Raw genomic sequence first — 12,148 nt, forward strand, 5'->3', positions numbered from 1 at the left:
ATTATTTTTTTTAAAAAAGAAAAAGAATGGTACGGACGAGGCTGGTGATTTTGATTGGGCCCACTATAATGTTCACGTAATATCCATTCCGACCATTAGATATTTAGTCCATATTAAGCACAAAGACAAGACAAAAAATTAAGCTGACACGTGATTTTGGTGGGCCACACTAAAGGAACAGTCGGTAAAGAGACATCCACCCTTGAATTTTACATATCCCACATCTAACCATTACATTCCAGACAAAAATTTAGGCCCGTGACCCAAAAATAATACCTATCCCGAATTCATACATGGCATTCTAATGGAAACAGTTTGAAGGGTGCCCGTTACCCCGTACACCATTTTTAATTACACGGTAGATTTGAACCAAAGAGCTGATTTTTAGGCTCTCCAGACTTTCTTATGAAAAGTCACTATAATGTGAATTTCATATTAATTAGGTCTTTGTCTGTGATAGTCCCAAAACCGTCCATCCATCTGGTGAGCTCGTCATAAGGCTTGAACCGAAAAATAAGACAGATACAAAGATGTGGACCTCAATGCAAAAAGCAATGGGGATTGAGCGTCTACCATTGAAATCCTTTCAGGGATTGTAGAAGTTTTGAATCAATACGATATTTTTTTTCCCTTCATTCAAGTCTGTGTGAACTCATAAACATATTGGTTGGAAAATAAACGTTATAGTGGGCACCATGAATGTTTTAACTGGGAGAATCATTGTCCCAATGATATTTGTGGTGTGGTCCACTTAAGTTTTTGATATGAATTATTTTTGGTTTCATGCTCTAAAATGATCTCGCAAAATGGATGAACGGCGTGGATATAATAAATACATCATTCTGGGGGCAATGTAACTTTGATCTCCTTCGAGCCGTTCGTACAACTTGTAGCTCGAGGAGCGGCGGCGCGTGTCTTCGCACGACACGTACCTACATCAGCCAGATCCGCGGGAAATCGGATTGCGTACTGAGTTGCTCAGTACGCTCTCATCGTACTAAGTAAACTCAGTTGGGCCCACCGTGAATGTATGTGGTCTATCCACGCCGTCCATCCGTTTTTCCCGCTAATTTAACATGTTGAGCTCAAAATTGAAGCATATCCAAAGATCAAGTGGATCATACTACAAGAAACAGTAGGAGTAATGATCTCCACCGTTGAAACCTTTCTGGCCCACATTGATTTTTATTTGTCATCCAACCTGTTTTCCTGTTTATAAGATCATACAGACATGGATGAAGGGAAAACACAAATATAATCTTGATCCAAAACTTCTGTGTCCCCTCCCCTAAGTCAACGGTTGATATTCAATTCACACTGTTTCCTGTGGTGTGGTCCATTTGAGCTTTACATATGCTTCATTTTTGGGCTCAAATGCTAAAATTATCTGAAAAAATAGATGGACGGAGTGGATAAAATACATAAATCATGGTGAACGTCACAGAGTTTACTCAGTACGCTAAGGATCCTTAGTTACTCAGTACGCAATCCGCTTCCGATCGGTGGGTGGTGTGTGGTACACCAGCCAATCCGCTTCCAGCACTTCCATACCCCCCGGCGTACGCAAGCAAAAACCTGTTGACAAGTACTTACGTACGCCCCTCTCACTCACGCACTGACTTACCTCATTCTGCCTGCAGAACTCCTCGTCTGTCCAGCAATCCTCACCCTTGATTGCATCGGCGGGCCATCCAGGGCTGGGAATGATAGCTGCAGTAGATGACGTCACCACGACTCGATCCACACCGCACGCCTTGGCCGCTTCCAGAACGTTTATCGTCCCTTGGACGGCTGGATGCAGTAGCTCTCTCTGTATATCAGATCCAAAGATTAAAACAAAAGTAAAAAACGAGAAAAGAAAAAAAAAAGGACCTGGATTAATTATAGCCGTTGATTAAGATGGGGGAGTATACTTGAGGATCTTGCACGCGATCGAGGACGTTAGGAGATGCCAGGTGGAAGACACCGACGGTTCCTCTGATGGGATGGAGAAGGGAATTGTAATCGACGACGTCGATCTCGAATAGCTGCAGCCGCGATTCTGCGCCTTCCAGCGACTGCAGATGCTTCGTCTCTCTCTCATCCCCTGACAAAAAAGAAAAGAAAATTGAAAGATACCCATCGGAGTCGAACTTGGATCGGACTCACCCCGAACCCGAACCTTATGTCGGGTCTCAGTTCTGAACCCAAACCCCGGTCAGGTTAGGCTTGGGGCGAGGCCTAACGAAGCTGACCCAACACAGAAGATGTGCATGGAAATCGCTATTGTGGTAATGGTTATTTTTACTGTCGGATCCGGATATTTTGAAATGATTGGTACCGATAGGATAAGGGTGGCAATGGGCCGGGTAGCATGCCTTAAGCGGGTTTGGGCTGGGTTTGGACGAACTAGCTTGGCTTGGCCCGATCAATTTTCATATCGAGCTTGGGCTTTAGTCATTTTAGCCCACCTGTCCATGTGTTATGTCCTACAGATATGGCATTTCAAACCTTGTTTAAGCAATACATGCATCTTGAATTGAATTCTGACCAGTGGTTACATTCTTCCAAAATATCTATTACTTTATTTCTTTCTTTGTGCATGTGTGGTCCACTTGATCAATGAATAGATTGAGAGTATTCAAGTGGGAATAGGGGTTTTATTGAATGCGAATTAGGTGGTTTTGCCAACACCACCCCAATGGTGGTGTGTTGGGCGTTGTGGGGCCCAATGTGAGGTATTTGTTTTATATCTATGCCATTCATCTATTTGGCTCCTTCATTTTAGAGCATGGAACAAAAAATGAAGCAAATCCGAAGCTCAAATGGACCACACCACAGGAAACAATTGGAATAATGACACCCACCGTTGAAACCTTTCTAGGGCCTACCGTAATGTTTATTTATCATCGAGCCTATTGACAAGGTTATTCAGTCTTAGATGAAGGGAAAACACAAATATCAGCCTGATCCAAAAATTTTGTGACCTTTAAGAAGTTTTTAATGGTGGACATTCAATCACCATTGTTTTCTATGGTGTGGTCCACTTGAGCTTCAACTGCTTCATTTTTAGGTTTATGCGTCAAAATGAGGGGGCAAAGGGATGGATGGCGTGGATATAAAACACATACATCATTTTAGGGCTACAGTGTACACACATCAGCACACCACCTTTCTCTTTTTTCTTCTTCTTTTTTTTTCTCTTTGTTACACAGGCACCACCACACACTCACGCCGTAGTGTGATTTCACCCCCTATGGATGCACGAACCCTTGACTGGGTGTTGAAACTCATGAGAGTCTACCACCCGAGCAAGAGTAAGGATCCACACCACCTAACTAATTATTTTGGGCATGTAACTTGGGTCTCCAAGGACCTGTTTGAATACGATCAAATAAGTTACTTTTTTGTACTTACAACAGTAGATAAGTAACTTATTTAAGATTAGTTTAAGATTAATTATAAATTTTTTTTTTTTAACTTAAAGGTACTTAATTACTTTATATTAATCAGTAGAAATTAAAATAAGCTACTTATGCCTTAAGTAGCTAATCTTAAGTAACTTAAGATCCAAATGCTCCCTGAGTATCAACTTGGGATAAGGCCTAGCTTAGTCTAGCCCATTGCCATCCCTGGAATAGAGACGGTGAAACTATAGGTGGCAATGGGCTGGGCTGCTGTTCAAAAAGCCAGGTCCTCATCCCTAACCTTGTATGGAAAAATATTTTCATGATCCATAGTTTGAAAATAGCCCGATCGAGAACTTTTCGTTATTGGGTTTTTCATGTACGAGTCCTGACATGACTCAAATCCAACGAATGTCCATCATGGTGAAGAAGAATTGCCTCGCAAATGTCTTTGAACTGTCCATTCTTATTGTATAATAGTGGCCCACTGAATAATTATATAAAACCAACAAACCAAGACAAGAAATTCATTGTAAGCATGGGCCTGGACCTTCGGCTAAGTTTAGAGGCCCAAGTCCTAGCCCTATAAGGCTGGGTGATCTGTCCCATTACCACACCTGGCTGAAACAAGGTGAAATATTGGGTTAGGATGATGCATTCTTTTAAAAACAAGACCCAACTTGACCCAATCTGAGTTGGGTTCGGCAATTCAAGTCACATTTGGGTTAGTATTCAATATCTTTGGTTGGGTTTGGGTTGCGCAGCTACAGTTGGATCAGGCCTCGGGTTGACTCCCTTGATATTGGGTTGGGCTATGGGTTCACCATCTACCCAAGATTGAAGAGTTGAAATAATTCTAATGTAGTTCTTTCAACTTTTTATGGCCAGACCCTGGACCCACCCAAAAGCTAAAGTCTTGATGTAACATATAGCAATAATTTTAGTTGTAATATTCAAACAAAACTTTAAAATCTAATAAGATTCCTTGATAATAATGAATATGATGTTGAGTGGAACATTTTTAATATTTAATTATTTTGCCCCTGCCGTGACTATGAGTTGCCATTAAGGCCCACATGCCATGTTGTGGGATCTAACTACGACGCGGAGGACCGCAAGTTAGGTGAGGCCCATCATGATATTTGTGAGAAATCTAGTTTGGATCATATGATGACATGAGACAAAAAATGAGGTGGATCCAAAACTCAAGTGGGCCAAAAGCTAGGAAGAAGTGGGAATGGCATGACCTTAATAAGGTCAATCTGGTTGGAATAAACTGAAAACACAAATATTAGTCTAATCCAAAACTTCTATGGCCCCACGAATATTTCAACAATGGACTATCAATCCCCACTTTTCCTGCTCATTTGAGTTTTGGATCTGCCTCATTTTTTATCCCATGTCCTACTATGATTTGAAAAAATGGATGGACAAGGTAGATTTCTCACAAACATCATAGTGGGCCGGCCCATCTAGCTTTCCATCGCAGGCAATCCACCTCCCAGTTAGATCCCACGTAGTGGTACTGACTCAGTTGATTTTGGGTTGGGCTTTGTAATAATTCCAATGTAGGAGTTCTTTTAATTTTCTTGGCCGTCCTGATCTAACATGACCTTAGACCCACCCAAAAGCTAAAGTCTTGATGTAACATATAGCAATAATTTTAGCCGTATTGAAACAAAACTCTATAATCCAATCAGATTGCTTGTTAATAATGAATATGATGTTGGGTGGAATATATTTAAAATTTAATGTGTTGTGGGATCTAACTGGGATGCAGAGGACCAGAGGTTAAGTGAGGCCCACTGTGATATCTGTGAGAAATTTATTTTGTCCATTCATTTCGCCAGATCATATTATGACATGAAACTAAAAATGAGGTGGATCTAAAATTCAAGTGGGCCACAAGCTGGGAAAAGGTGGGTATGGCATAACCTTAATAAACTCAATTTGACTAGAGTAAATTGAAAACACAAATATTAGCCTGATCCAAAACTTCTATGTTCCCACGAATATTTCAACTGTCGACTATCAACCCTCACTGTTTCCTGCCCATTTGAGTTTTGGATCTGCAACCTTTTTGGTCCCATGTTCTATTATGATCTGAAAAATCGGATGGATGGAATGAATTTCTCACAAGCATCATAGTGGCCCCACATATCTTTTCATTGTTGGCAATCCACCTCCCAATTAGATACCACACAGTAGCAGAGGCAAAAATAAGTAAATATTAAATATATTCCACTCAAGACTATTCAATATCATCAAGGAATCTTATTGGATTTAAGAGTTGTGTTTGGATACTACTAAAATTATTGCTATATGTTACATCAAGATTTTATCTTTTAGGTGGGTCTGGGGTCATCTTGGATCAGGACAGCCAAAAAATTAAAAGAACTCCTATGTTGGAATATTTTAACTATTCAATCATTTCTTTTCCTTTGGAAATGGATGGTATTTTAACTTTTGAAAAATCAAAGGTTCAAAAATATTTTAATTTGCAGAGTACTTTTGGGTATCCTCACTCTGCATTAAGGCCCATAAGTGGTTTGAGTCATTGCCAAGGACCGAATCCAATCGTAATGGGGTGTAATTTAGCGGACCCATGAATAATATTGTATTTTGAGCGTACATGTCAGTACACACACTCCATCTTAGCCACCCCCACTAGGGATCGATGCCAAGACCTCAAGTGTTGGAACGAGTTATCTCCACTCAGTCTGCCAGTTGGGCCATGCATCCGGGTGTAGCTTATGGACATACCTAAATTAGAATATTTCAACCCTTAAATTATTTAAAAGTTGTTGCAAATGCCAATTATACCCTAAACAAAAGAGAAGTGTCAAATGATGGAGAAGTTGAAATATTTCAATAAAAGAGCCTTTTATTATTGATTATCCTCCTATTATATGTGGTTCACAAGAAAAGCAGTTTAGAAGATCCTAGGATTGATCGAGGTGGGTGGATACCTGACTGTGGGGCTCACTATGATGTATGTGCATTACAACGACACTGTTCATCCATTTTGACAGATCATTTTAGGACGTATCCCAAAAAAATGAAGCAAATTCAAATCTTATGTGGACCATGCCACTGGAAACAGTAGGATTGAATAGCCACCATCAAAAACATCTTGCTGGCCACTGGAATGTTTATTTACCGTCCAACCCGTTGATAAGGTCACAAATACCTAGATAAAGGGATCACACAAATATTAGCTTGATCCAACACTTTTGTGGCCCACGTGAAGTTTGTAATGGTCAGTCACCACTGTTTCCCGTGGCAAGGGCCACCAGAGATTTGCATCTGCTTTATTGTTGGGATCATGCCCTAAAATGAGTCATCAAAACGGATGGACGGTGTGGATGTAAGGAACATCCATCAAGATGAGCCCCACAGTCAGGGATCCACCGAAGCTGTGCCCATTCAAAGATGACGTAAGATCCAAAGGCTAAATTCCTGACATATCTTAGCGATAGACCGAGAAATATTCCAGCAAGCCTCTACCCGGAGGAGAAGGATTGGCTACTCCCCCTGACACCAGCCAATGGCTGGTGGTCGGTGTTATGTGGCCCCCACCATGATGTATGTTTTCCATCCATGCCGTCCATCTATTTTTACAGATCATTTTATGGTATCAGTTCAAAAATGAGGTATATCTAAATCTCAAGTGGACCACATTGCAGGAAACAGTGTTGAATGAGGGTCGACCATTAAAAACATTTTGGGGGCCATAAAAGTTTTGGATCAAGCTGATCTTTTTTTTTTTCTCTTCATCTGGTCCTGTATGACCTAATCAACGGATTGGATGTCAAATAAACAGTATATTGGGCCTTAGGAGGATTTTAATGGTGGATATCCAATCACTATTGTTTTCATGTGTTGTGGTCTACCTGAGATTTATATCCCCTCATTTTTGAAACCAAATCATAAAATGATCTGTTAAAATGGATGAACGGAATGGATGAAACACGTACATCATGGTGGGGCCCACAGAGTACCGGCCATCAGCCACAGAGCTGGTAGGAGTCACTGAAATTTCTTCGTGTCTACGTGGCAACCACTATCATTTGTTGCCTCACTGGGCTTGTATGACGAGATGGTTGATCTGAACCGTCCATATAGATGGACTAAAATAAGAAACTTTACGCTTTAGGATAATCCGTAAATGACTAATATTCAACTCAACAAATTGAATGGTGAGGATCAACCTTCCAACACGAGTAATAGACCACAGCTCAGTTATCATTACCCAGAAGATGGACGGTTCATACCATCACACAGTCTCTGCAGATGGGACCATACATAGAACGTACCGAGATGTTGGACGGTGGCATTGACGGAGTATCCTCGATCGAGGAGAAGACGAACTAACCAGGAACCGATGAAGCCGCTCCCTCCCGTCACGCAAACTCTCCCTCTCTCCGCCATCTCTCTCTCTCTCTCTCTCTCTCTCTCTCTCTCTCTCTCTTCACTTCTCTTCTCTTCTCCTCTTCCCCCTCTCTCTCGATCGATATTTTAGGTGGTGTTATATGATACTCTGGCAGGAGTTAGATAGTTGATCTCGATCGATCTTTTAAGTTGTGTTATGTGATACTCTCTCTCTCTCTCTCTCTCTCTCTCTCTTTCTCTCTCTCTCTCTATCTCTCTCTCTCTCGATATTTTAGGTGGTGTTATATGATACTCTGGCAGGAGTTTATTAGTTGATATACGTGCATATATCTTGTGGGACCAGAAGTTGATGGGGGCCTGTGTTCAAAATTTGATTGATCAAGCCTAATGTCAGATTTAATGGACATCTATTTATAACTTGAATTTGAACCGTCCATTTTCTTCAATTTTAACCATCATCCATTAGATATCCCCAAATCATCAGTTAGGATCATGAGTTGCCAGTTCTGTGGGTCGTACGGTCTGAAAACTTTAATTAGAAGGATGCATGTGCTGAATGACAATATTTATGTGCATGTGCTGCGAGCAACACACACCCCACCTTTAGGAGGAGATTTACATTTCCTATTTATTAATTACAGTTGTGTGTGTGTAGACACACTTGTGCAGCATGTCTTAGATTATGCCAATTTGCCGTGCAGAGAAGTCCTGTCTCAGTTTGACCAGATGTATTTTCGGTTTTATTGAAAATATGGTGGTTTCTTAGATTGCATGTTGTGAAGATCTGCACGTTTTTTATTTGACCAAAATATACAGGTGATTTGGTTCGGTCAGACTAAACAGGTTATGCAGATTAGCATAAATCGAAGTATTTAAGTTTGATTGTAATTAGGACTTGTAAATTCGAGTGTTTTCTCTCTAAGGGCAAGGGTTAGCAATGTAAGAGAGTTTCTAAATACTTCTAAGGACTTGAGAAAGACTTGAGAAAAGATTTTCTTAAGGGACTAAGGTTTTCTTAAGGTCGCGCATTGCAAGGGGAGATCGGGTGCTTCTGTAATCGAAGAAGGTGAGTGGTATAAACTTTAAGGTTTTAATTATAGTTGATCTTTGTTGCTTTGTGCTCTGATTTTTTCTTGCAAGATTTTTCCATGTAAAATATCTTGTGTTCTTGTAATTGCTTTAATTGGTTATTATTTATTCAATTGTTCTATCTTCGTTAAACGTGCTTTCGCAAAGTTTATAGATTAACAGTAGTATTAAAATGAATTTCTAATACCTAGGGTTGATCCGCGTGTGTTAAAGGCTTAGAATTTCAACAAAGTGGTATCAGAGTGTCAGGTTTGAGGATATTTTGAAATTCAACGAAGATGTCAAGGTTGATGTTTGATATTCATAATTTTGATAGGAAAAATAATTTTAGTTTGTGGTAGCGGAATGTTAATGATATTTTAGTATCACAAGGGTTGAATAAGGCATCGTTGGAGGCCAAACCGGAGAAGATATTGGATGATGGTTAGAGCAATCTCGGGGAGAAGTCTATGAGTACCATTCGTCTATATTTATCGGATCAAGTCATGTACAACGTACTAGATGAGGAATCTCCTTTGGAGGTGTGGAAGAAATTAGAAGAAATATGCATAGCGAAGTCCTTCACAAAGAAGTTATTTGTGAAGAAACAACTATTTGAGCTACGGATGAAGGAAGGATCCTATCTCCTAGAGCACATGAACTCGTTTAAGAAGGTATATAGCAAGTTATTAAGGCTCAAAGTGATGATCAAAGAAGAAGACAAAGCGGTGTTACTTCTAGCATCACTCCATACGACCATCTCGTCGCTACCGTTGTATGAGAGGAATACAGTGAAACCGAAAGAGATCACCACGTCTTTCATTTTGAACGAGATGAGGAAGAAATTAAGCAATGGGGACCCTCAGACAAAAGTGTTAGTCACAAAAGGGAGTCAGAGATGTGGGAGATCCGCGAAGCGATCTCATCCTGAGAAGAAGAAAAGTTAAAATCGAAATTGAAGGCTAAGGACGGATGCTTCTATTATGGTATAAATGGCCACTTTAAGAGAGATTGTCAAAAATAGAAGGATGACCTAGAAAGCAAAGGAAAGGGAAACAAATGTGAATTGGCTATTGTAGCAAAAGAGAGCTTAGAAGGAGACCTCATCTCTATCTCCATGTATGCGTCGTCTCTCGGATACATGGATACTCGATTCAGGGTGTTTATATCGCATGTGTCCGGAGAGTACTTGGTTCGATTCCTGCAAGTCCTATGATGGTGGAAGTGTTCTCATGGAAAATGACGCATCATGCAAGGCCATTAGAATATGAACTTTATGTGATGTTAGGCATGTCCTATATCTGAAGAAAAATTTAACATCCTTGAGGGTTTTAGATATGAATAGTTGCACGTTCACCATTTTTGGTGGTGTAATAAAGGTCACCAGAGGTGTAAGGGTGTTAACGAAGGAACATAAGATGGAAAATATGTACAAGTTGATTAGGAGCACGGTTATAAGTGAGGCTGCTACCACCTCACACACAGAATCCTGCACAAATGACACTATTTATGGCATGTGGTCAGGGCATATAAGTGAGAGAGGCATGACGGAACTCCATAAATGGAAACTATTGAAGGGAGTTACGGTGTGCAAGGTAGATTTCTGTAAGCATTGCATATACGGGGAACATTGTTAGGGTAAGGTTTAAGATTGTTATACATACTAGCAGCAAGATACTGAATTATATTCATTCCGATGTCTGGGGGCCAGTGACAGTATTAACTAAGGGAGGAGCACGATCCTTCATGAGCTTCATAGATGATTAATCTAGGAGGATTTGAGTTTACTTTTTAAAATACAAGTCTATGGTGTTCGCCAAGTTCAAGGAATGAAAGACGAAAGTAGAGAAGCAAATTGGGATACATGTTAATTGTCTCAGGACAAATAACGATACGGAGTACAGAGATGCGAGATTCATAGAATTCTGCAATGAACAAAGCATCACAAGGCACTTCTCAAATCCAGGGACCCCACGACAGAATGGGGTGGTAGAGAGGATGAACAAAACTCCGTTAAAGAGGACGAGAAGTATGTGGTTGCCTGGGCTGCTTAAAAGCATTTGGGCAGAAACAATGAATATTGCATACTATATTATAAATTGGTCACCATTTAAAATGCTAGAATCTAAGGTTGCAGAGGATGTTTGGACAGGTAAGGACACTGATTACTCAATGATGAGGATCTTCGAGTGTTTAGCATACGTCTACGCGTAGAGTGAAAAAAGGTTGAATTTAGATCTCAAATTTAGGAAGTGTATCTTTATCGGGTATGAAAAAGGTGTTACGAATAAAGGTATGGGTTTGAGGACATAGGTTCTTTTGCATTATTCATATGGAGTGGAGATCCTTCCACCTTTCAAGTGGCAAAATCTGAAAAGGATGGTGACAAGTGGATGTCATCCATGGCGGAGGAGATGAAATCTTTACATAGGAATCAAACATGAGAGTTGGTGAAACTTTCAAAAGGTCAGAGGGCTATAGGGTGTAAATAGGTATTTAGGAAGAATGAAGCATTAACAGAAAAAGAAGGTGAGAAGTACAATGCATGACTCGCAATAAAGGGGTACTCGTAGAGAGGAGTATATTACAATAAAATATTCTCTCCAGTCGTGAAACATATGTCAATCAGGGTGCTACTAGTGATGGTAGCGAAATTCAACTTGAAATTGTAGCAACTTGATGTGAAGACGATTCCTTTATACGAACTTAGAGAAAATCATTTATAAGAGGCAACCTAAAGGATTCGAGGAGCTTGATAAGGAAGGTCATGTGTGTAGGCTGAAAAGTCATTGTATGGGCTGAAGCAGTCTCTAAGGCAGTGGTACAAGTGATTCAATTCCTACATGGTGCTTGAGGACAAGTCTTATATTTTACTTATGCTTTATGTTGATGATATAATGATTGCTACAAAGGATAAGAAGGAGATACTCTTTTTTAAGTCTCTGTTAAGTAAGGAGTTTGACATGAATGATCTGAGTGTTATGAAGAAGATCCTATGCAAGGAGAAACATAAAGACAGTGAGTTTGGGAAGTTGTGCATGTCTCAAAAGAGTTCTGTGTAAAAGATGATAAAGAGGTTCCACATGGAAGGTGTTAAGGCAGTTAGTATACCTCTAGCAAGCCACTTTAAGTTTCCAAATAGGTTGTGTCCAAGTATAGAAGAGGGGATTTCAAAAATGTCACGGGTACCATACATGAGTGTAGTTGGGAGTCTCATGTATGTAATGGTTTGCATAAGGTTAAATATCTCATAGGCAGTTAGTATGGTTAGCAAGTATATGAAAAATCCAGAAAAATAGCAT

The 12,148-nt window shown here is 40.1% G+C and overlaps 1 protein-coding gene across 1 annotated transcript in view; it reads right to left on the reverse strand.

The window, feature by feature from the left end:
• LOC131223657 (phenylacetaldehyde reductase-like) overlaps positions 1-7,923 on the reverse strand; it is a 50,159-nt gene extending 42,236 nt beyond the window's left edge. Inside the window, exons 1-3 of the mRNA XM_058219115.1 lie at positions 7,703-7,923; positions 1,914-2,086; positions 1,625-1,810 (exon numbers count right to left, since the gene is read on the reverse strand). Of these exons, the coding sequence (XP_058075098.1) occupies positions 1,625-1,810; positions 1,914-2,086; positions 7,703-7,817 (474 nt within the window). The 5' untranslated portion in view covers positions 7,818-7,923. The remainder of the gene's footprint in view (positions 1-1,624; positions 1,811-1,913; positions 2,087-7,702) is intronic.
• Between the last annotated feature and the right edge of the window lie 4,225 nt (positions 7,924-12,148).

This window comes from Magnolia sinica, chromosome 13 (genome assembly GCF_029962835.1).
Source record: "Magnolia sinica isolate HGM2019 chromosome 13, MsV1, whole genome shotgun sequence".
Classification (NCBI taxonomy): domain Eukaryota; kingdom Viridiplantae; phylum Streptophyta; class Magnoliopsida; order Magnoliales; family Magnoliaceae; genus Magnolia; species Magnolia sinica.